The 25,018-nt window shown below is 45.7% G+C and overlaps 1 protein-coding gene across 1 annotated transcript; it reads right to left on the reverse strand.

Annotated features, from left to right (window-relative positions):
• Window positions 1-2,676: 2,676 nt before the first annotated feature.
• Window positions 2,677-24,583, reverse strand: BATF (basic leucine zipper ATF-like transcription factor). The gene is made up of 3 exons (XM_005900991.2): window positions 24,299-24,583; window positions 21,911-22,015; window positions 2,677-3,236 (listed from the first exon to the last, which is right to left on the reverse strand). The coding sequence occupies exons 1-3, from the start codon at window positions 24,359-24,361 to the stop codon at window positions 3,027-3,029; spliced, it is 378 nt and encodes a 125-aa protein (XP_005901053.1). The 5' UTR covers window positions 24,362-24,583; the 3' UTR covers window positions 2,677-3,026.
• Window positions 24,584-25,018: the final 435 nt, after the last annotated feature.

The raw sequence follows: 25,018 nt of genomic DNA on the forward strand, positions 1-25,018 counted from the left end.
CTGCAAATGTGAGAGGCAAACCTCCTCCACACACACATTTTGTTTGATCGGCAGAGGTTTTAAAACTGGAGGAATTCATGTAGAAATTCTGATTTGGGGCTTTTCTTGGAGAATTGGAAGCTCTGGCCACACTGGCCCTGAATTCCAGGGCAGCATGGAATGGTTTGCTGTTTGCAGCTGTTTGCTTTCAGCAGATAAGTGCTCATTGTTCAGCCTGCCACATTCCCAGCCACTCCCAGTTGTCCTGAGTCCAGTGAGTTTCATGTACTTACAGTGCCTCCCTGGGCCCTGGAGGGATTTATATGTGACTGGTCCACCCACCTGAGGGACTATCTCTGTCATGGGTAGGAGGCTGAGACAGAGCCTGGATGGTGGGACATCCGAAGTCAGGGCACTGGAAGTTGAGACCTCTCTGTAGCTGCCCCTCCAATTTCCCTGTGTGGCAATGAAGTCAGCTTTGACACTCACCCTAGCCTTCTGTGGTCTCCGTCAGACTGATCAGAAAGGAGAAGTGGAACTTCCCAGGCTCATTAGAAAGTAGCGAATGAAAGGGGAAGAGAAGTCCTTGCCGAGAGACAGGAGCGGCACACGTGAGCCCTGCATTTCTGGTTATGGCTCTGAGTGTCATTCGGAAGGTGCCCAGCACTGGTCATGTGCCTCCTGCGGGGGGTTTCTGGGGGGAAATCACAGAGCTAGAGCAGGGGTGGGGACAACATCTCTGATTGGAGGGAGGCCCAAGAGAGATCTGGTCCAGGAAGGGCTAGCTGGAAAGTTCTGCTTCCTGAGACTGAGAGAGAAAAATCAAATTCTAGTCAATGCAGGCCATATCTCAAGGGGCCATTGGCGGCTTTGCTTTGCCTGTTAACACAGGTGTGGGAAGGAGCTACCCAAAGCATCAGAGCTACCAGAAACCAAGCCCTGAAGGAAATGGAGGAGAGTTCCTTCTTGCCATAGCCCCTCATCCCAGGCTACACCAAGTTCGTGCACTGGAAGGGGAGTCTCATTTACCAAGTTCTGCTGGGACACCAAAGGTTAAAATGCAGGATTCTGCAAGCAATGCTAATCCTTGGGAGAGGTCTTCCGGCCTGTCTCCAACAAGCTCCAAACCCCCTTCCCGCATGCTGGGCCTCCATGGGGAATCGACTTCAGGGATGAGAGCTGAATGGTGGCAGTGCGCTTTCAGAGGCCCTTGGGCTGCACGTCTCCCATAGTTAGGCCACAGGGAGGTCAAGTGGCCACGTGCTAGGACGCAGCACTTCCAGGCCTCTGCAGAGTTTAGTAGTCACACTAGTACAACACTAGCATAATCCCAGCGGGTAGGAAAGACGGGCAGGGAAGGTCCCTGGAATCTTGCCTCAAGTCAACCAGAGCTGTCAGCGGGCAGGCCCACGAGATGCTGGCACAGGGGAGCAAGCTTATTCCTCCCTTCCCCCCATGCTCGCTGCATCCCAAGACAGCTACCAGCAGGGAGGCCACAGGCAGCGGCTCTGAAGGACCACGGGGTGGGCTGCGGAGGCTGCTAAGGGGCTGCATCTGACACCTTCCATGCCAGTCCCTGTCATTTTGGGCCCCAGCTGGCTCATCAGGGGCCATGTGTGTGTGTCTGGGTTGGGGGCGGGGTGCGGTGGTAGAGACAGGTCCTGCCATGGCTCTTGGGCAGTGGTATGGGTAAGGCCAGAGGGCACTTGGCCTGGGGATTTCTGAGGAGCAAGTGGACATCCGAGCAGGAAAACCAGAGCACACTGGTTTCAGCTCTGCCAAAATTTGTGAGTTCGTAGCCCTGAAGATAATCCTATGTTATCTGAGCCACATAACAGGACTGATGCTGAAGCTGAAGCTCCAATACTTTGGCCAACTGATACAAACAACCGACTCATTGGAAAAGACCCCAGTGCTGGGAAAGATTGAAGGCAGGAGGAGAAGGGGATGACAGAGGATGAGATGGTTGGATGGCACCACCGACTTGATGGACATGAGTTTGAGTGAGTTCTGGGAGTTGGTGATGGACAGGGAGGCCTGGCGTGCTGCAGTCCATGGGGCCGCAAAGAGTTAGACACGACTGAGTGACTGAACTAATCTGAGCCGCTGCTGCCCTCAAACCGTGGAGCCTTGAGGAGACAGCAAAGCTGTGTGTGCGCTATCCCAGCTTCCCAGGGGAGGTGGAGTCCTCAGCAGGACACTGGTGCCTGTGTCTCTGAACCACGGGTTGCCCCGCAGAGAGGAAAGCCTTGCCTTCCTGTGAGGTGCTCCTTGAGTTACTAGTGCTCCTGGCGTGGGGCCAGGCATGCAGCAGTCCCCAGGGCTGGCCGTATGGACGGGGCTGAGTCTGCGCAGTCCTGTGAGAGGTGAGTACCAGCCTGAATGACCATCCCACTCCACCGCACCAGCCCTTCTCTCCTGCAGAAAATGACCCTAGAACCGTTTAGAACTGACAATCTAGAAAGCATCATACAATGAGGCATGGAAAGTGGGAGATCACATAGAGGCGATTTGGGGAGGGAAATGATGGAGATGCCTAGAGGGGAAATTGAAGATGCTTTGAGAAAACCCAGCTTCCCAAGTAGATGAACAAGCCGTGGGAAAGAGCCAAATGAGCAGAGTCTCCAGACCTTTAAGGGCTCCTGAGCCCAAGAACCAAAAAAATGACAGAACTTTAGGTTTCAAGCCCTTGCCAGATTGGTTTCTTTTAAGACATTTATTTAGAAAAATAACCCTGCCCTACCCTGCTCCCTCTGGATCACGAGACTTGGGCGTCATGCTTGACCCATCACTGGGTCGGGCCTCCCAGCCAGTTGAAGGTCCAGGCCCCTGGCGGCGTGTGGCCATGCAGCAGGCGCTGCACACACATCCAGTTGCCGCGCGTTCCCGTCCCCGGGCTCTCGATCCTGGGGTCCGGCCTCGGCCTCTGGCTTTCTGGGCGGCGAGAGGGCGCTGACGGAGGACAGCTGTCTGTGTGCTCCTCCCGAGACCCCGGGAGCAGCTGGAGACGCAGGCTCTGCTCTCTGCTCGCCCTCCCTTGGGGGAGCTCAGGGCTGGAAGCGCGGGGAGCTGACGTGAGGCTGGTGGAAGGCGTGGGTGCTGTACACCACCTCGGGGGGCGAGGGCGCGCCGGGGGCCAGCACAGAGCACAGGGGCTCGTGGCTGCTCAGCACCGACGTGAAGTACTTCATCTCTTCCGTGAGCTGTTTGATCTCCTTCCGCAGCGCCGCGTTCTGCTTCTCCAAGTCTTCACTCTCCTGTGAGCAGAAAGGATGGACATTGCAGGTTACTCTCAGGGCGCAGGGGAAGATTGGGGGGCGTGGAGGAGGCAATGGGAGTTCCGCATTAGATTTCCACTAGTACGGCCAGGCAGGGCATCGGTGACTTTTTCTGCACATGCCAGTGTGTGCACGCGTGCGTGTGTATTTGCACGTGTCATGTGTGTGGATGGGTGCGGTGCTGTGTGCTGTGCTTAGTCCTGTGCTGTGCTCAGTCGCACCCGACTCTTGGCGACCCATGGACTGCAGCCCCTCAGGCTCCTCTGTCCATGGAGATTCTCCAGGAGAGAATACTGGAGTGGGTTACCATGCCCTGCTCCAGGGGATCTTCCCAACCCAGGGATCGAACCCAGGTCTCCGGCGTTGCAGGCAGATTCTTTACCATCTGAGCCACCAGGGAAGCCCATGCATCTGCATAAATACATGTATATTTGTACATGTATATGCATAGCTGTTTAGATCAAACCATATGAAATTGCTGATATTTATTTTGACCTCGGAAAATGGCAGTTGCATTTGGTCCCAACTAACAGAGATATGTGTGTGTGTGTGTGTGTGTGTGTGTGAAGGCATGTGTGAATTGCATTAGTGTGCTCCTTTGTGTGCAGGTACATGCATAGGTCTCCATAAGTGTATATGAGAGTTGAGAGTGGCAAGTGCATGTCCAGGCCAGTGCATGACCAGCTAGAGCTAGAAAAAATGGAAAACAGTTTGTGAGACTGACTTATACCAGTTTCACTCTTTTCTGCTCTGTTACACTGGTGTGTTTGCCTAAGGTTCCCAGCATTTGCATTTAGTCTTATGAATGGAGTCCTTGGTTAACTGTCTACTTCACCCAGATTCTAGAACGTTTGGGGTCTTCTAAATGATAAATGGTCAATCTCCAGCAGAGTTCTCTCTCCGGCAGCTTGTCCTGTGGAACTCTGGGTGTGACCCAGCACCTGTGCTTTGTTTCCAGAAACATCTTTACCCCTTGCTTCAGGGAACCATCAGATACATGCTAATCAGAAAACCTCAGGACACCCTGGTGGTCCAGTGGTTAAGAATCCGCCCTCCAATACAGGGAATGTGAATTCAGTCCCTGGTTGGAAAACTAAGATGCTGCAGAACCCCTAAGTCTGCATGCCGCAACTAGAGAAGCCTGTGCGCTGCAACTAGAGAGAAGCCCACATATGCCAAAACAAAGACTCAGTGCAGCCACAGAAATTTTAAAAAGAAAGACTCAGGGTAAAGAGCTCTGACTACTGATCACATCATTAATTAATCAACAATTACACCCTGGTAATTAGCATTTACTGGAAAACAATCCCACCTTCAGAAAACCAGGGGAATTGCATTTCCAATGTGATTTTAATGTTCACATTCTTTGACTCAGATAGATCGTCTTTGCTAATCATTGGTACCCACAGAGGAAGAAAAAATGGCACTGGAGATGCAAATAAATTACATTTCTGTTCAAAAAGTGACCTAATATTTGGATTCTAGGTCTTATTTTTCTTGTTCTGTTTCACTTAGCTTGTTTTCCAAGCTTGCCATGACATTAGAACTAATCTGAGGGCCTGATAAAAATATAGTGCCAGGCACTTCCTGAAATCTAGAGGTTTGAACTCAGTGAGTTTGGGATTTGGGGTTTGAATTCTGGGAATCTGAATTTTTAACAAATGCCCCAGATTATTCTAATCACCAAACAAGTTTGAAAACAATAGCTAGTAATGTTAAATGTGATAATAAATGTGTTCTAACTATCCAAGCACTTATTAAGTGCCTGGCATGGAGTATGAACTCAAGTGCTTATTGATTGGCCGCCTGATGACATCGACCGATGGATCAGAAGTTGACTCAGAATTACAGTAGGCAGTGAGCAGATGTGTGATAACTTGACATTTAAAATTTGCTTTAGAAAACCAGCTTCAGGTTAATGAGAGAGTTAGTTACTCTGCCGACTGCCCTAAGCCCTGCAAATGGGAGTTCTTTTGAAGTGGTAAGGAGAACGTGGCCTTATCCATCAAGGCAGCTTCCGGCGGTTTGTACAGGACAGACGCTAGCGTGCTCAACCTCAGCCTGGCATTTCCTGTGTGTGGCCCGGGGCTAGAAAATGTGTCCAGGTTGATACAAAGGAAAACCCCATCTCTAAAACAGGGTGGGGAGATGGGATACCAAGAGCCACGATGGTAGAGACAGGGGCACTGGCTGCTGCTTCTGCAAGGTGTGACCGGCTCATTCATCTCACCATTTGGTTATTTCCGGGCACATCCCAGAGAGAGGGCATCCCCTCTCTTTACCAAAAGGTAAGATAAAGCAACACATGAGACTGGGGGGCGTTGGCAAGACGGGAACTGGGGGCCGGGAGTCCTGGCCCCTTCCTCTAGCCCTTTTCCTCGCCCCCTCTGAGAGTTTCCACTGGTGACAACATTTACTGTAAGTTCTGTGCTCCGAAGAGCCTGGGCAAACCCCGAGGCAGAAGGGAGGGGCGGGGTAGGCGGGCCGCAGGGACCAACCGCTCTGACCTGCTCTCCGCCCAGAGGCCGGCCGGCTTTCGGGAAGTGACAGCGGGCTCTTCCTCCCTAAGCCAGCCCTGCTGAGCTCCAGCTTTGTCCTTTCCTTCTCCCTGTCCCCTGGGAGATCCCGGAGCTCTAGGGGAGTGTTCAAAACCACCATGGCCTCTAACTAGAAAACAACCAGCTGCGACAAGAAACTCGTCTTTACCTTGGGAAGCAAGACTGTTTCCTGCCAGGGCCCCAGAGAAACCTGCACTGCCAGCCCAGGGGCCCTGCAGCCAGCCAGACACTTCGCAGAGGAAGAGCCTGGCTTCCCTCGCAGAAGCAAGCGGCTGATCTAGGGCTCTCATCCCCACCTACCCCTGCCCGGCCTAGGTCCACTCTGACCCTCCCTGGGTCCCAGCATGCCCTGCAAAGGGTTCACACAGGGACACTGGCTGAGGGACACCTGGGAGCAGCTCTCCACCCAGAAGTACCATGATCACAGACCCCCTAACTTCCCCCTGAATTCCCAACAGGGCCTGGAAACCGAGAACTCAGCAAGGGAAAAAGGAAAGTAACATTTAGAAAGTAAATTTTAGTTTCTAATGTGTGTGTCTTCTCCTAATGTGGGGGGGGCAGGGCTGCCCTTGGGCTTCCACATAACCTGCTTTTTACTTTTGGGAATACATTTAGATCCTTTAGGCTCCTTGCAATAACCCTTTGAGGTAGCTATGTAAGGCCAGCCCTTATCATTGTCTCCATTTTACAGATGAGGCCAACTGAGACTCTGGGAGAAACCTATTGCGCAAACCCCCTACTCCCATCCCTAAAGGAGTACAGGCTGGTGGCAGCAGCTGCTGAAACAAAGAGCTATAGATTCACCTAGAGACACTTATTTTCTAACTATCCCTTCCCCCACCCCACCCCTGACCCCCGACACCCATAAATTCGTTCTCTAAGTCTGTGAATCCGTTTATGTTTTGTAAATAAATTCATTCGTATAATCGACATGTACACACTGCTATATTTAAAATGGATAACCAACAAGGCCCTACCATATAGCACAAGGAACTCTGCTCAGTGTTATGAGGCAGCCTGGATGGGAGGGGAGTTTGGGGGAGAATGGATACAAGTATATATACAAGTATATGTATGGCTGAGTCCCTTTGCTGTCCACCTGAAACTATCAACTAAACATTATTTATCAGCTCTAGTCCAATACAAAATACAAAGTAAAAAAATAAAAATAAAAAGACATATTTTTCTTGGAGGTCCAGAAAGTTTGAGTGGGTGACTGATCCAAAGGCCCAGAACCAGGCAGATACAGAGCAGGGCTGGGCTCTCGGCTTCTCCATCTTCAGTCCTGTGCTCCTTTTAGCCCACCCACTGCTTCTCCTGAGAGACTTGACGACTCAGGATCTCTGGAGTCACTAAGATCACTGGCCTTCTAAGAGAAAACTGGGTCTTGGTTTGGTGATCCTTCAAGACAACACAAGAACCCTGAGTCGGTCATACTCTTCCAAACACAGAGCTGATCATCACCTCCTGCCCTGAGCTGGGATGGAGTCTAATGTGCAGCTACTCTATGAGAGGGTTGACTTGGGGCCAGACCATCCCCAGACCACAGCATGGTCTGGAATACATGGCAACGGGGGTCGGGGGGTGGGGGGGCTCCATCAGGTAACAGTGGACAGGGGTCTTGGTCCTGGCTCTGGCTGGGTGACTCTCGGTGACATCCTTTTCCTCTCTGAGCCGCAGTTGCCTCACTTTAAACTAGGAAGACTGGACCAACACAGTGATTCTCAATCTTGGTCACACACTAGGATCAGTGGGATCCCTGGAACGTTTTACTGATGCCTGATTCTGATTTAATCAGGCTGGGGTGCACCTGGGCATTGAGTTGTTAAGGGCTCCCCAGGGGAGTCTAATGTGCAGTGAATGTTGAAAACCACAGGATTAGAAGCCCAAGCCCTCTCTAACTTTCAAATATTTCAGATTTTAAATTGACTACCTGTGTATTAGCCAACTAGAGCCTCTAACTGTTTGGAAAGAGTAGTTGTGTGTTGGAACCAGAGGTATGTAGGCTCAATGTATATGAGATAGGTAGTAGAAACCAAAAATTTAAAAGGCTAATCCAGTTTGAATTAATAATGACTAACATTTTTTGGGCGATACCATGTGCCAAGTACATTACAGTTACCATTACATTTAATCTTTGCAACAACCCTATGTGGTAGATAATGTTACTAGCCACATTGCACAGAAGAGGGAAATCTAAGGTAGAGAGAAGTTTAGTAACTTGTTCAAGGTCACACAGCTTGTCAGCTATAGCACCAGTACTTGAACTGAGACTGTCTGCCTTCAGAGCCTGTGCCCACCATCCCCTGTTGCCTTTGAAGTCTGTTTAAATCTTATGATATCTGGTAATTATCTCCTGTGAGGCCTCAGCCTGGTTGACTTTCCTATTTCATCTTCCCTCTCTTCCCGCCTCATGCAAATTGAGATGCTAATGTTCACAATTCACCCTCACCTGTGAGGTTACTTGGTGCCGCCCTTACCATGAACCACAAGCAGTTTGGGGGTGGCTAAGGAGGAGGCTTCTTGGGGGTGTGGGAACATTCTGGGAAATTCCCTAGTGGAGGGGCCAAGCAGGGGGTCACTGTAGAGTGCATCAATGATGGGGAATCCCCAGGCAGGTCCCTTCCCCACAGGGAAGCCAGTTGGGACTGAGGCTAAGGACTAACTCTAACCCAAGGCTCTAGCGGGGACTCTCCAGGCCTCCTTTGCAGGGCTTGGAGCGTCTTCCTGCCAGGTCTGGTTTAGTGCCTTGACCTTCTCCTTGAGTTTTCTAATCACACTTTCCAGAAGGGTGAAAATAGTCCCTGTGTTTTTCTCCTCAACAGAACCTACAGTTATTGGTAGGGTGACCTTTCAGCTCCCACCCACACTTCAATACGAGAGTGGTGTGTGAAGCTCACACCCAGCTCTTGGTTCAATCCCCAGCAGTCTGCAACCCCCCCGCCCTCCCAGGCAGAACTAGGCTGGAGCCCACCATTCCTGGAGAAGTCCATGAACGGAGAGATAGGGCACTTCCCAAGCCATAGTGGGATCTGTGCTATGTCTCCCACCAATCCTGGGGAAATAGCCCCACTCCTGTTCCTCACCTGAGGAGGAGAGAAGAATCACTAAACCACAGGTCTTTGCACTGAATTCTGGAGAAATCTATACTTTTGAGCCTTAAAGTTGAAGCTCCAGGACTGTCAGCACCTGGTCATCCACTGATACTTAACCACATCAGCCACGCCCCTCAGGGCCCTGCCCTCTCTTCTGTTCCTTGGCTTTCAGGACCATGACTTCATTGATCTCATATATGAGAAACACTATAAGATGGCTCACTCAACGTCTATCCAAACTCCTTACCCCTGCTTTCCTCTAGAGAGGCTAGGAAAAGAATTCCTCAATTACCCAGCTTCCCCTGCAGCTAGATAGGACCATGTGACAGATTCTGACCAATGAGACATAAGCAGAAATACAGGGAGGGAGAGGATGAAGCTTCGCTTCCCCGGGGATAAAAGGGAAAGCCTCACCAGAAAAACGCTAACCTCTCTGGACACAGACTGATGCCTGGAGATTCAGGAGCCATCTTGCAGCCTTGAGGATGAGACCCCCCCATCCTGAGAATGACTGCCCAAGAGAGAGAAGGAGGTTGGTTCTTTGATGACATTCTTGTACTATCCCTGGTCTGTCTACTTCTGAACTTCTTATTTGAGAAAAATCTAAAATACAAATGACTTGTTGATGCCTCTGCTGGATAGTTTTTCTATAACTCCTGACTGATACCTCAAGTTAGAAAGGATATCGTCCAGTTTTGAAAAACAAACTAATAATTTCCATCAACTTCAAGGTCTGAACTGTTTTCTTTGGTTTTGTTTTAAGCTCCAGGTCTCTGGGACAGAGTGTCTGGGTATCTACTCACAAATTGCCCCAGATTCACTCCACACATTCTACCACATGCATCAGACAGGCTTCTAAATGTCACCACTCCCTGATTCTCAGCCCTGGCTGCACACTGCAGTTTCCTGGAGAGCTTTTTTTTTTTAAAAAAAAAATCTTGATTCCTGGATTTTACCACTGGGAGGTTCTAATTTAGTTGTTCCAGACTGGGTTCAGGCATCAAGATTAAAGAAGTACTTGCCAGGTGAGCTTAATGAACAACCAGCTTGAGACGTATGTTCGTAGTAGATTCTTCTTGAAAATAATAAAACAATATAAATATATACAGTTTGATGTTGTTAAATTTATGATATCATATTTATATATTTACTTATATTTTGTTTTATTAAATGTATTTATTGTGTAACATAGTATAAATAATATAAAGAACTTTAAAGAAGGAAGAGGATATTTCTAAGTCAAAATTTTTTCTAAAAGTAAATGGCTATTTAAGGCGAAGAGTCTTATAGTTGGTGAAAATTTCAAGTGGCCCAGAATAGTTCACTCTTATAGAAAGGCAAGAGGTAGAGGACTTATTGGAATCTCATTAATGATAACTTCATCAAATTATTTGTCCTATGGATTGTTAAGCTCGGTGAGGACAGGAGCCATCCTTGTCTTCACTGTTTTATCCTCAGTGAAGGACAAAACACGGTCTGGAGTGAAAGACAGTGTTTTGTCCTGGGACTGTGCCTGGCACACAGTGAAGTGATCAGTAAAATCATGTTTCTTGATTGCCAACTTGGAGTCTGTAAGAATTTACCAAAATCTGAAACCTGCATTTGAAGAGTCTGCTAAATTTGTGATATCCATGAAATTTCCCAGGGAGTGTTTAACCAAGCATTTAAGTACTTTTATTGCTTCTGCATTTAACTCTAGAAGAGTTACAAATGAGTGTTTGGTGGTGGTTTAACCGGTAAGTTATTTCTGACTCCTGTGACCCCATGGACTGTAGCCCGCCAGGCTCCTCTGTCCATTGGATTTCCCAGGCAAGAATGCTGGAGTGGATTGCTGTTTCCTTCTCCAGGGAATCTTTCCAACCCAGGGATCGAACTCTGGTATCCTGCATTGCAGGTGGATTCTTTATCAACTGAGCCATCAGGGAAGCAGATTCTTTTTTTTTTTTTAAGGCCTGCTTAGCAACATTGTTGTTCCCCAGACTGAAGCTGTGGAGTGGAGGCAGCTGAATTACAGCACTGTCAGAACCCTGCGTGCAATTTCCCTGGCCTCAACTTGACCTGTCCCAACTAAACGAAGCAAAGGAGACCTGACCAACTGTAGTGAAAAAGCCAGCCAAGGAAACAGCGTTCTTAAAGTTTGTATAACCAACTGGAAAGAAGGGCATACGTTTTCATATATGATCTACTTCTGATATCTTCATGTGATTGATTTATAGGAAAATACTGGCCTCTCTGCATTAAACAAATAAAATCTTCTCTCAATGCAAAACTGACAAATGCGCTATTGCTTTCTTTTAACATTTGCTCTCACATTATTTCTCAAACAGCCCAGTGAGATGTAATTGCTTTACATTTTGTGGATTAGAATTTAGGTTCAGATATATCTGCCCTCTCCCTGTCCCTACTGGATTTGAAGTCATTTTACTGGGGACCCCACCCCCACCCCATCTGGTTCCTGCTTCCTGGGGCACAATGGCCTTTTTTCCTGAGTTCCTCTTCTTGAGCTCACAGTCCTGGGCCCCACAAGGCATCTTTCTGACCCTTGACAGGCCCCACAGAGTTTGGCCTGAAGGCTCTGCAGATAGCACTCTCTCCTGAGATCTTCCCAGGCTCCTTCCCATGACTCATATTTGATTTCAGATGTCAGGCCCTCAGAAGGACCTTCCTTGACACCATTCCCAGCCCTGTCCTTAAGTCACTGTTAACACTGCACCATTTGCTTTCCTTTGAAGCCCTCCTCACTTTGTGTGATTAGTGAGATAGTAAATAACAATTGGTCAGTTGATTTTCCAGTGTGACTTCTGATTGAATGTAAGGTCCCTGAAATCAGGGACTTTGTCTTGTCCCTGCTGAACTCTCATCACCTAGGAAAAAAAAAAAAAAATGCCCATAGGAGGCATTTCATATATACTTATACAGCAGAAAGAATCATTTCTGTCAACATGAGCTCCAGTACTAGGAATATGGCCTTTGTTTTTGTCATTTTCTGGACTACTGCACCCTCTTAGCAATAGGCATATTTTTGTGTCAGCTGAGTAACTGGAAAATATTTTAGTAACAGGGTCATCTCGTGCAGGAAATTGCCTTCTAGCACCAGGAATCTAGCCCCCTCTAGTTGGCTCTGAACTTAATCTTTACTCGTGAATTTCCTAAGCGCCTTAGGTCTCCTCCTTGGTTCCCCTCAATCTAGTGTGACCAGATGTTTACTGGGACACTCCCAGTTCATAGTATTGTCCTCGTGTAATTTTTCACTAGTGGCTCTTTTCACTCTCAAAAATGTCCCTGTTTGGAAGATAAATTATGAGATCTTCTGCCAAAGGCTTTCTCCTAAATTCTAACTCAGGGATACCCTCACTGTTCTCATCCTCTGTCCACCAGAATTCACTCAGGGTCTATTTGATCATTTTCTTATGTTTTTTAATAAAAACATACAATATAAATATATTAAAGATATATTTTTAAAAAGTATACCCACCCATGATTCTAGTCCTCTAAACACAACCCTTTTCATTTGTACATGGTGCCATCTTGTCCTTTTTAACAAATAATAGCAGCCAAAATGTCCAGCATTTTTGTAAGTGTGACAAAATTATTATGACAGAAAAGAAAAGACAAATTTGTATATATACTTAGAGTATACTTACAAAATCACCATAATTATTATTTTAATGGCTACATCAACAAAGAGATGGTCCACAGTTTACCTTATGTGGTTTTCTAATGCTGGAGATTTTGGTTGCTGTTGTAAATAATGGTGTAGTGAACATCTTGCAGTCCTTGGTTAGTATTTTTATAAAAGGTTGTGTAAGATATACAGTGTCATCGGCCTTGAATGTATATATTAATTATTACAACGACATTGTCAGGATTTAGGTGTTGTAATTTTAGGTGATTTTTTTTTTTTTTTTTTTGGCCTTTCTGCGTGGCACTGGGGACCTTAGTTCCCCAATCAGGGATCAAACCCACGCCCCCTGCAGTGAAAGTTCAGAGTCTTAACCACTGGACTACCGAGAAAGTCCCAAGTGTTGTAATTTTAAATAATTTATTTTGCTAACAAACTTTTGGAAAGTTTCTTAATTTCATTATAATGTTACAAGTTATTGATTACTAAGAAGAAATAAATTTCTATATATGTATTCCCTAGTATAGCATTCTCAACCAAGGAAAATTTTGTCCCCCCAGGGAACATTTGGGAAGATTTAGAAATATTTCTGATTTTCATAACCAGAGGGATGAGGTGGGTGCTACTGGCATCTAGTGGGTAGGTTTTAGATTTTACAGTGCTGGAGACCAACCCCCTCCCACACACACAACAAAGAATTGTCCAACTCAAAACGTCAATATTGCCGAGGCTGGGAAACCCATGGTGTGTATTGTTTTCACAATCAGAATAGAAAATTGGGCTATGTTCATTTCAGTAGGAAAAAGCATTACGTAAGCTTTCTGTTCATAGCCTTTACCCACTTACCTACTGGCATCTTGAGGTTTTTCTTAAAAAGGCTGTTCTTTCTATACTGTAAGTATTAAATCTGAATTTATTTAATTTGACAGAAATATTCCCCTAGTATGTCATTGTCCTTTTGATTTCGGATTACACCTTTAAGATCTTTTTTAAAATAAATGAACTTTGACTTCCCTTGTGGTCGAGTGGCTAAGACTCTGAGCTCCCAATGCAGGAGACCCGTGTCCAGTCCCCTGGTCAGGGAACTAGATCCCTCAGACCCAGCACAGCCAAATACATAAATAAAATAATGGAACTTTTCAATTTAGCCCCTTTTAACCTGGGACTCTCTGCCTTTCTGGTCTCTTACTATGTGGTTGGGCTCTGTTGCTGAACAGTGTCTGGACTGTTCACATGTCCCGGTTAATGGCCTACTTCTTAACTCACCCTTTGCAAAAGGACGTGTGAGAGCAACACCATCTGCAGAGCAAAGTCCTGCTCAGCAAAGTGGCACAAAAACAAAAGCAAGTGGTGGGAAGGCAAGAGGTTTCGTTTCTTGGGTGTCCTTGAGGAAGACAGCAGCGTCCTCAACAGTAATACATACAGCAGGGTGACCTGGAGCAACTCTGAGTTCCTTTTTAATTCTGCGATTCCATCAAGAAGGGGGCATGACCACAGTTATGGTTAGTCCCTCTACGAACTCCCGTATGGACCCATGGCAGGGTCCCCTACAGGTACTCCGCATTCTGAAGGGGACTTTGTCTTGTGGAACCAATCTATGGAATCCCTCTAGGACTCGGGGGGCCTGACTGAGTCCTACAGAGGAAATGGAGAAAACCCCAGAGCAGCTTGGGGTTTGGTGAGACTCCCTCATCCTTTCCAAGAGAAAGTAGTTTGGTAGCCACTGAAAACAGCTTCATGAAGACTTCAGCTGAGTGGGTGCCACCAATTTCTGACCGGGACATGTAATCGCTTTCAGACAGAAATTCCTTACACTGCCGAATACGCCTGCTGACCATAACCACACTGACCGCTTATTAGTAGGACAAGAAGTTAGCGGGGTGTGAGTTCCTCTGTGTGTTTTTCCTTCCCAAATGAGAATCGTCAAATTTTTATTACAGATTTTTAAAACAGTACACATTTATTATAATAAAAAGAACTACAGAAAAGTACCAGGAGTAAGGTGACTTATTCAAATCTCAACCACATAGAAGAATCCACGGTTAGCATTTTGAAGACTGTTCTTCCAGACATCTCTTTATGCATGCAAACGTGCCCCCAAACCACAACTTTTACATCAAGAGGATTATACTCTGCATATTCTTTGTCACTTGCTTTGTCACTCAATGCCATGTCATTAACATCTTTCTGTGTTGATAAATACAGATTCACTTAGTCACTTTTAGTGCTAGCATAGAATTCTAGTGTATGAATGGTCATAATATACTTATCTCCATAGCTGGGCATATGTCCAATTTTAGAGTATTGATAAAGTGTATGCTGCTGCTGCTGCTAAGTCTCTCCAGTCGTGTCTGACTCTGTGCGACCCCAGAGACGGCAGCCCACCAGGCTCCCCCGTCCCTGGGATTCTCCAGGCAAGAACACTGGAGTGGGTGATAAAGTGTATACTGTTCACAAATAATGATGAATTGGCCATCTTTGTGCATCATTGTTTCTTCAAACTCCTGTAGGTGGAATTGCTCCACCAAAGAGCAGGATGTTAATATTTATTGCTACACCGCTTTCTTTAAAAACGGTCTCAATGGCTTTGATCTAGTGCTTACTTTCTCAGCTAGGCCTAATGGTGGAGGAGAAAAAGTGTCAACTTTGGAGGATGCTGCTTAAAGAACAAAAGAATAAAATTCAGGAAGGGGTTCAAGGAGGATCAGTCTTCACAAGAGTCCAAAGGAAGAGGCTGTGTTGCCTAGTGGTTAGGAAGATGGGTTCTGAAGTCAGACAGACCTAGTTACAAAATGTGCGACCTTGGACAAGTTACTTAACCTAATATAGGAATGACAAAATAAGGTTTTTGTGCAGATTAAACGAGACAACTGCAGGTAGAGCACATAATGCACCGTGCCTGGTATATAGTTGTGTGTTCAATTAATATGTTTTTAATAAAAAGAAGTTCAGAGCAGTAAAGGCATAAGAGAAATGTCCTTTCCATGGATAGTTCACTGATTTTACACTGAACTTCTTTAGGCTGGAACCAGCAAGAACATTCTTTCTGTGGTTTTCATTTTGCTTTATTTTTTTTTTAACCTATGACTTCTCTATACCAATAAAACTTACGGTATAATCTCCTAGAGGGAGGAAAGAAAAACTGATAGAATGAAAAAGAGCCATAAACAGCCTTCTTGCATGGCCCTTACCAGAAGACCGAGAACAACACTCCCCTCCTCAGGAGGCCTGGGAAGTGAGCACCTTTGCTGAGCTTTGCTTCTTCCATTACTTAATTCTCCTCCAATTATAAAAGCTTTACTTCTCACAGCATCAGCTTAATTTCAGGCATAATTTACCCTCCTGATATTTGCTACATATGACATTAAAGATCTACCCTGGGCCTGTAAATCTTTCTCTCTTTTTTTTAAACTAGTATGAGATCTTCCACACTAGAGGCTGCCCCAGGCAAACACCTGTCCCTCCTCCAATCTAAGTATCTGAAGTTCCAGCTTCCAGATCTGACCCTGTAACTCTGCTTTGCTTCCATTTCCATCCTCAAGGCCAGATCTGACTTGTCAACATCATAGCTCTGGGCTAATACTACTGCCTCTCCATCGCCTCCTCTACTTTGAGCCTTTTCATGAACACAGCTTCTCAACTGATCTCAATTCTCTTTCCCACTGACCTGGGACACAGACTCAAAATCCTTCCTGCTACAAGGCACCAGAGTATCCGACAATTACCGAGATAACCACACAAATGAAACTGATTCGCTGTCCCTTACAGTGGCTTGTTTAGTGCTGGAGACCTTAAGATTACTCATTAGAAATCCCAATTGACTGTTGTCCCGAAGGACTGAGATATTTATGCACAATGTTCAGGGATAAAACATCACAGTGGAAGACTATTCAATGTTTGAGATCAAATTAGAAAAGAAATCATTCTAATGCACATGTAATAATGATCTATATTGGGAATTTAATATCTATATTATATAAATAAAAGCACATAATAAAAACATCCAAACTATATAAAAAAGTAGAAAAACACAAAGTATCTCTCTTCTGCTTTAGACCTTTTGTCCTACTTTCAGAAATATGTATCATTAGCAATTTTGGGGGAAAACCTACTTGAAAAATTTTAAGCTTATATGCATATGCACATATATGTTTTTATTTTCGTTAAAAATATGCATAGAAGAAAACTATACTCCAGACTCATACTTATTCACTTAAGAGTATAGAAGCTTGATAATCTTTTCAGAGTAGCACATTCAGATTTAACTTGTTATTTTAATACCTTCGTGGTATTCCACCGAATAAACCAACTCTAGTCTAGTGAATGAGTCTCTTACTGACCATTTAGCTTGTTTCCTGTCTTTGCTATGACAAGCAATGCAGCGAGGATTATATCTACATGTACATAATTGTGTAATCCGTGAATATGTTTGTAAACAGATTCCTAGATGTAAAATCGCCAAGTTACCGTGTGTGCGCACTAGTAACTTTGGACATGGTCAAATTGCTCCCTAATGGAGTTGCACCAACTTATGCTTCCAATACCTGCTTCACCATCATCTTGGGAACATGGTCTTTTAGCAACATTTTCTGTCTTTGTCAGTCTGGCAGAGAATGTAACTGTTGCTTTAACTGTTGTTTTCCTAACTGAGGTCTAGCAGCTTTTCCGTATTTATTTGCCATTTATTTTTCTCTTTCTATAAATTGCCTATTCTTCTTATTATTCATTTTTTCTTTTGTTTGTAGATCATTTTCTTATTCATAAGGGCTCTCGTATATTAAGCAAATATGCCCTTTTTTGGTCATATGTGTTGCAGGTATTTTTCTCAGTCTTCACTTGCTTTTGATTTTGCATATTAGGTACTTTGAACTGTATAGACATTTTCACGTATGTATAAAATACGCTTTTTATTGATAAATGTGTATCAATCTTTCCCTTTATGGCTTCAGGGTTTTTCATTTTACCTGGAAGACTCAATTCCAAGATAAATGTTTTTAATGCTAATTCTTCAAATTTCTTTAATTTTTTCTATATTTAATCTATATGCATTGTAAAAGAAGTGAAGACTCTAGCTTTTTTTTTTTTTTTCTCAGATGACCAACCAGTTTTCCCAACACAATTTATTGAGTACTTCATTTTTCTCTTGTTTCAAGTGCCATCTTAGACATTTTGCATTTTTACTTGTGTCTTAGGAACTAACACAAATTTGAGTCTATTTGTCTTTGAGTCTATTTGTATTTGCGTCTCAAATTTGAGTTTGTTTGGAGGTCTACTTCTATGTTCTATTCCGTCCAATATTCTATCTTTTCCACATTGTTTTGATTTCTATATTTATAATTCACTTTAATATTTTATTCAGCTAATTGTCTCTAATTACCCTCTTTTTTTAGAATTTTCCTAGAAATTCTCACATGGTTATTTTTCACAAGGTATTTACAATATCTAATTTAATATCCTCAAATACTCAGAAAATCCTATTTTATTGAGATCACATTAAATTAGATAAATTTCTAAATTAACTTAAGGAAAATTGCTATCTTTATATAAGACATATTTTTTCAATTATTTGAAATTTTAAAAATCACCTAGAATAATTTTGAAGCTTAAAAAAATTAAGCTTCAAATTTTTTTGTTAAATTTATTCCTTCTTTCCATTTGCTGTTCTTGGTATTGTAAACAGAATCTTTCTTTCTATTAAATTTTTTAATCTAATTTGCATAAGAAAAGTTATTACTTTTTGTGTTAACTTTGAAAGCTGACTGGGTTCTTGTTATTTTTAATAGTTTTTAGCTGATTATCTTAGATTCACTTATTACTTTTGAAAGTGAATGGCTCAAGATATGACTTTCTCCTTTTTAATCAATACCTATTCTATGCCTAACGGACTCTATACTTGACCACGGGAGAAAATGAACTGAGTGTGCGGAGTGCTGTGTGAGACACCAACCAAATGAGAATTAAAACAGAATGTGGGGGAATTCCTTGGTGGTCCAGGGGTTAGAACTCTGAGCTTCCACTACAGGGGGCACAGGTTCAATCCCTGGTCAGGGAACTAGAATCCCACACGCCACGAGATGCAGCAAAACAAACAAAAAGACAGAACGCGGATACTGTTGATATTATGCTTATGAAAAGGAGCTCCTCCTGATCTGGCTTATGTGAGTGGTAGTCAAGGCCAGAGATGTTATCACATTGGCATGAGGTTAAACCGCTTGTTGAAAGCATCAGCTTCCCTACTCTGCTATTGTAAAAGCAATCTACACACAGAGTGTTGATGCGAACCACTTATAGGATAGATACTGAAAATGCTAAATAATAGGTATTCCTCTCTCTCACTGGAGAAACAGAATAATTTTTTTGCTATTTTAAGAGAAATAATAGTGACAAAGTTGAAACCAAGAAATCAGTTGTTACCCCAGCATCTAAGAGGCTAGCATACTAATACAAAGGCGGTCCTTATTTAAGACCACAGTACTTTCTAAACCCTGGTCTTTTACATCTTGTTAGGTGAGTCCTATGGCTGTGTCTTCCGGCCAGAGAATGGTTCCAGAGCCTCAACATGTGGAGACAAGCATGGAAAGGAATCAAGGACAAACCACCCACCCAACCCTAAGAATGCTGGTGATAAATAGAAGGCTTTCTACCTGAATCACAAACATGATTAAGAGGATAATGGATGCAGAAGATGGGTGATTATTGTCTGAGAGGAAATGAACATTTCAGATCACAATCAAGCTCTCTGTTTGACGGTGGCAGATTTGTATGTTGCTGCCAAATTTCAGATCACAGCCAAACCCTCTGCTTGATGGTGGCAGATTTATATGTTGCTACCAAAAGTTTCTGCCCAAAGTCAAGAAACATAAGTCACACTGGTTGCAACACTCAGGCTTGCTGTATAAACTCTGAGGTGTTCTACTCACTGGTCAAAAAGTGAAGGTGAATGCCATGGTGCTCAGAAGAAAGGAGTGGGGAGGAGTCTGTGTCCAGGTATGGCAAAGATGAGAACATTCTAGAGACTGAGGCCAGGGTTTTGAGTGTGGACATGGTGACTACATGACTTGGGTCTCCATGGACCCCCAAACCCCAGAGCGTATCTTGGTATAGTCTTGACTAGTATAATCAGATGGGCTATATATCTTCTGGCTCAAACTCTTTTCTTGCAAAGAGATGCAGCAGAGTCAGTGTTGAAAACCTTGCCATAGCAAGGAAGCATGCATATCACCCTCACTGATATGTCCCCAACGAGTTGAAAAAAGACCAGGGGGTTGAGTTCCCAGGGAGACAGTGGCACAGCTCGAGTTAGGGAAGACTCCTCTGCTCCTATCGGGAGGTAGAGGGCTCTCCATCACTAGGCGTGACAGGCATACTTTGGGGATCATGTCTAGAGGGTGTTGTAGAGATTCTTGAGCATCAAAAGTGTGTCTGAACTTTCCAGCCTTTAAGAAATCTTTCAGCCCTGAGATCCTGTGGTTTATATATAAATATAAGTTCAGATGCATAAAACTTTAGCTGTAGTCATCTTATTTCTTATAATGATAACTCTTATTATACTTAAAATTTTTGAATAGTTATGATATGCCTAGGAGGACTGAGCTTGAGCTGTTATATTATATGCACTCCATCTATGAGGTAGTCATTGTCCCATTTTCCTGATAAGGGAACCGCAACTAAGGGAAGTAAAGGACATCTCTGCAGTCTAAGGTGGGTCATAACAGACAGTGAATGGCAGAACTGGGACTCACACCATGTCCTTATGACGGCGGCACTGCTGAGCAATACATAATTTCCTTTTTAAAAAATATTTCAAACTTATAAAGCCTATAGCAGATTTCCAGTTTCAGAACATTGTCTACTTCTACCAAAAGATAGACTTTATCATTACTAATTTTATTTATTTGTTCATTTGCTTGTTCTAAAGAATACTGAATAAGAATCAGACGCTGATGGAGGCAAAGTGAGCAATCATAGATTTTTCAAGCCTAAAAGAGTAAATTGGAGTGTCATGAGCCCCTAAGCCATGGTGAAATCATGGAGAACATATCAGCAGCAGGGCCACCACCAGCTTAACATTTAGACTACTGATCACAATTACCAAAGAGAACAGGCTTAGTGTTCATTCATTCTTTCTTTCAACAATTATTCATGAGTATAAAACTACGTTAGTATGCATTGGAAGACATGCTGAATACGTTTCAAATAAAACACGAGCAACCAATCAGAGATCTTCACACTACCTGCTCTCTGCTTCCTTACAAAGTTAAAAAGGGTGTCTTTTAACCTAAAACTGCACCTTACTTTTCCTTGATGGGATTAACACAGTTATTCTTTAACTGACCAGTTACCAGGCTAATCTTTCAAGTAAACATAAGCATATTCATTTTTGATGCCAATTCCCCTTTTTATCATTGGAATGAATTCCCAGGATGCTAGGGGTCTGGGAATGGTGTGGGGTCGGCGGAAGCACGGGGAAGGATGAGAAAGGACAGTGTTGCTAGAGGAAGGGCTGACGGGATAGAAGAGAAAGGAGCTAGTGGAATAAGGGTTGATTGAAAAGGAGCAAATTAAAGGGCAGGGTGAAGAGAGGCAAGGTGGTAAGGTGAGGGAGATGAGGAGAAGACTTTTCTGTAAGAAGCACACAGCCACGATTTGTAAACACTGACCAGAATCTTGTGCTGCTGAAAGAAATGCAGTTCTGATCACCCAAGTCCCCTGCTCAAGCCAGGGGTCAGGGCTTCCCTAGAAAGTGCAAGACTGGAGGCAACTCAATCAGGATGGTAACTGTGCCAGATACGTGCACTTGCAACTGTTATCATTCACAGGCCATCTTGGGATACCATCAAAACAGAAATTTTGAAATCAAACCTTAATAATGTTCAGAAAAGAAGTTGTGGGGTGCAGCACCCTGTGGACCTCATTGTCCCAAATGCAGGGCCCGGAGTGGCCACCCCGCTGGCCTCCCAGGGGATGGGACTATATACATGTGTTCCTAGCACTGTGAGATGACAGACCCTCCCAAAGCACATAACACCTTCTGAACTGCTCCCAAAAGCAGTCGTGACTTCTGCTGCCTGGGTCCACGCAGAATGGAGCTCTCTGAGGTTGTCCCACCCCTGAGCAGGTGGATCTGCCTTCCACCAGCCTCTGGGCTGCCACACTCAGCCCCTTTCCTCCACATGCCATCCTGGGGCTCATTTCTGTTTCAGCCTCCTGGCCCATTTCCTACGACAGAATCACTCCACCTGCATCCCTCACCCCTCCACTGACACCCCACATGTACATCTCCACACAGGCAGACTCAAGGCTCCGTCCCAGTGTCCCCAGGTTGGTGGGGAGCAAAGCCTACAGCCCGAGAGGATGAAAAGAGGTCTGAACACTCACCAGGTGGAGGGTGTCGGCTTTCTGTGTCTGCCTCTGCCGGCTCTTCTGGGCGGCGATGCGATTTTTCTCCCTTCTCTGAACCTTTCTCACATCATCAGATGAGTCCTGGGGAGCAGAGATGATGAAAATTAGGGGAGTCTACACCTCTCTTCTGAGCTGAAGCCACCTCTCATGGTGTTTGGTATCCTGCCGTCCACCCTTCCATTTCTTCATCGTTATTTGCCTGTCCACACCCTGGTGACCAAAACGCTGAACCCAAAAGGGAACTCTTCCCCACACTCTGTGAAACTCTCTTGTGTCTCTGTAGCTTTGGCCAGAAGATACAGGAAGAGGGCAAAAGAGCTTGAGGCCTCAGGAGGGCTGTATTTGGAAAAAGATGGTTAAGGCGATGAAGTATGTTTCATCACCTCTCCTGTTCAGGGCTGCTCCACCCTTACTCTGTTACTTCTGGCCTAGAACCTTCTTGTTTTTGTTTTTGTTTTTTTCTAAAATGTTGTTGAGCACTCACTATGTGCTTGCTTCTGTGCAAGTGTTTTTCCCTGAGGTGCTCTTGTTGAACCCCCTGATTTGGTGAAGTTGATGTGAGTATTTGCATCTTACATGGGGGAGCGAAGGCTCAAAGAGCTTGCCCAGGAGCTCACAGTACTCTGGCAAGTTGCATCCTCGAGTGCTGAGTCTGATGCCTCTCCAAGCCACTCCCTCACCCACTACCAACTACTTCTTCCCTGGTGTGACCCCTTGGGGCTTCTGTTTCCTACACCCCCACCCCCGCCCCAGTATGAGGTCCCCATCCCAGATCTGCCTGTTTGTCCCCTGCATTCCCTTCCTTACACTCAGTGTCCCTGACATCCCCCAGGGTGCCCTGAGCACAAGCCCTAGTACAAATTGGAGACCAGGAACAGTTTTAATGATGGAGATGACCTGGCCCTGGCAGGTAGGAGACGGGTGCTTAGAAGGACCCGGGACCTTTGGTGTCATCTGAGTGCCTCCCACAGATGGGCGTGTGCTCTACTTGGGCAGAAAGGTTAGCTCTAGCTTTGCCCAGACGCTACAGGGTAAGTGTAGAAGTTTGACCGAAGCCCTCCTGCACCCCCAGTTCTGTGCCATCTCACATCCCTGCAGGCTAGCAGGACACAGTTCCCAGGACAAGAGTCTGCCCTCCCAAGCATATGTCTCACCAACGGGCCCAGTACTTCCAGGCCATTGCAGTCAGAGGGCAGTGGGTTAGATAGGAAGGAAGTGCTCTTCCTCTCAGGGGTTTGGGGAGCCGGGTTACCATGAAAGCCGTGAGTAATTTCCTTCCTAAGAAGAGCACAGACTTCCAGGCGGTCTGAACAGCTCGATTCGGTCTCAAGCCGAGGACTGGCTTGTCTGTCCTCTAGAGGTCTCCACGAGGGCTCCTTCCTACCTGCCTCTCTTCTGTCAAGTACTGATGACAGAAGCTGTGGTATAAGTTTGTATACTTTTATTCGGGCTGCAGCATTTTCAAGGCCCTCTCGGACACCCGTGCGAAGGAAAGAAGGCAGTTTTTAAATCCCGAATTAGAGAAGACATTGTCCTCCACCGTTGTACTGGATGATCAGGGAGAGGGCTGTCAAGGAATGTGATGAGGAGAAAGCCCCGGGAGAGGGGAAGCAGCCAGTATGCTCGTGGTGTTTTGTTTTTTTTTCTTTTCTTTGAGCAACCCTCAAGTTGAAAATTTTTGAGTTGGAAGTTACAATCTTAGACACCCAGAATCTCCACCCTCACCTCTCTAGTTTCTCCAGAGCTGAGCTACAAGGGAATAATTTCAAGTGCCCAGAACCATCTCCTGATTCATTTCTTTCCTCCTCCAGCCCCCCTTCCCCCCTCCTGTGCCAGCAACAGGTTCTGTGCTAGGAGGTAAGATAGATCCTTCCGAGCTGGCCTGGGGTCCTCCTCCTAACTTGCCTCCCCCAACCCCATCCCTTTCCTCTCCTCTTCTGCTGGCTGTCTCCTGGGCAACCATCTAGCTTTCAGGGTGTGCGTGCCCTCAGCCCGCATCAGCGCTCCACCCCACTCACTCTGCTACAGCCTTGGAGAGAGGTAGACTCTCTCTTCTGAGAGACCAGAGTTCTTTGGTACCCATTCCCCTCGGCTTCCTAGAAAGCTTCCTGGGATGGGACCCCAGGTGAGGTGAAGGCGATGGGTACCATTAGGGGACACGGAGAGCATCCTCTGGCAGGAGGGGCGGAAGGATGAGGGTCTCCGCCTGAGACGCACGGCTTCCCTGCAGCCCTTGAGTCTAACAGGATGCTCCGGCCATCTCCTGGCCCCTCAGCGTCCCTGGGCAGAGGCCCAGGAAGCCTGACCCTCTTCCTGCTGCCCCGGAGAATCAGGAGGGAGGAGGAGGGAAAGGCAGGACTCTACCTGTTTGCCGGGGGGTGGAGAGCGGCTGAAGCTGGAGTCGCTGCTGTCGGAGCTGTGAGGCATGGCCGCAGTCTTCCGGGCTCTCCACACAGCCCCAGGCGCCTCGGGGCTCTCCTGTCACCAGCTGGCCTCCCTTCCTGACTGCTCCCCCCAGGCCAGCAGCCCACCCCCCTCCGCAGGGCCCTCCTCTGCCCGCCTTGCCGCTGCCCCTGACCCCTGCGTCCTCCTCGCTCCGGGGTGCAGAGGCTCTGCTCCCCACAGGGACATGTCGCTTGCCCTGGGGCTCGCGCCCTCTCTCTTGTGGTTTCTGGTAACGCGCTGAAAGTCACATGGGCGGAAACTTAAGTTAGAAGTTAAATTGAGAGAAAATACATATCTGGGAAAAGACCCACAGAATTATTTGAAAGAAAGAAAAGACAAAAAAAAAAAAAAAAAAGATACACAAAACCCCAGATGCCTTCCGACAGTTTGAAAGGCAGAACAGCTCACTTCAATTGATGAAGATAAAAAGAGAAAAACAGCCCAGGGAGGGAAAAACCCCAGCCAGAATTAGCAAGTCCGTCTTCTGTCAACATGGGCAGAAAGGAGAGGACAGCAAGGAAAGAGTTTCCACTGTCACCCGACTTGATTTTTAAACTGAAATGAAAGCAACGGGCTGGGATTTCTTTCTGGTTTTTCAGCAAAGTGGCTGCCTGTCCTGTCTTGCGGGGGGGCCTTCTC

The sequence above is a fragment of the Bos mutus genome, chromosome 10 (assembly GCF_027580195.1).
Source record: "Bos mutus isolate GX-2022 chromosome 10, NWIPB_WYAK_1.1, whole genome shotgun sequence".
Classification (NCBI taxonomy): Eukaryota; Metazoa; Chordata; class Mammalia; order Artiodactyla; family Bovidae; genus Bos; species Bos mutus.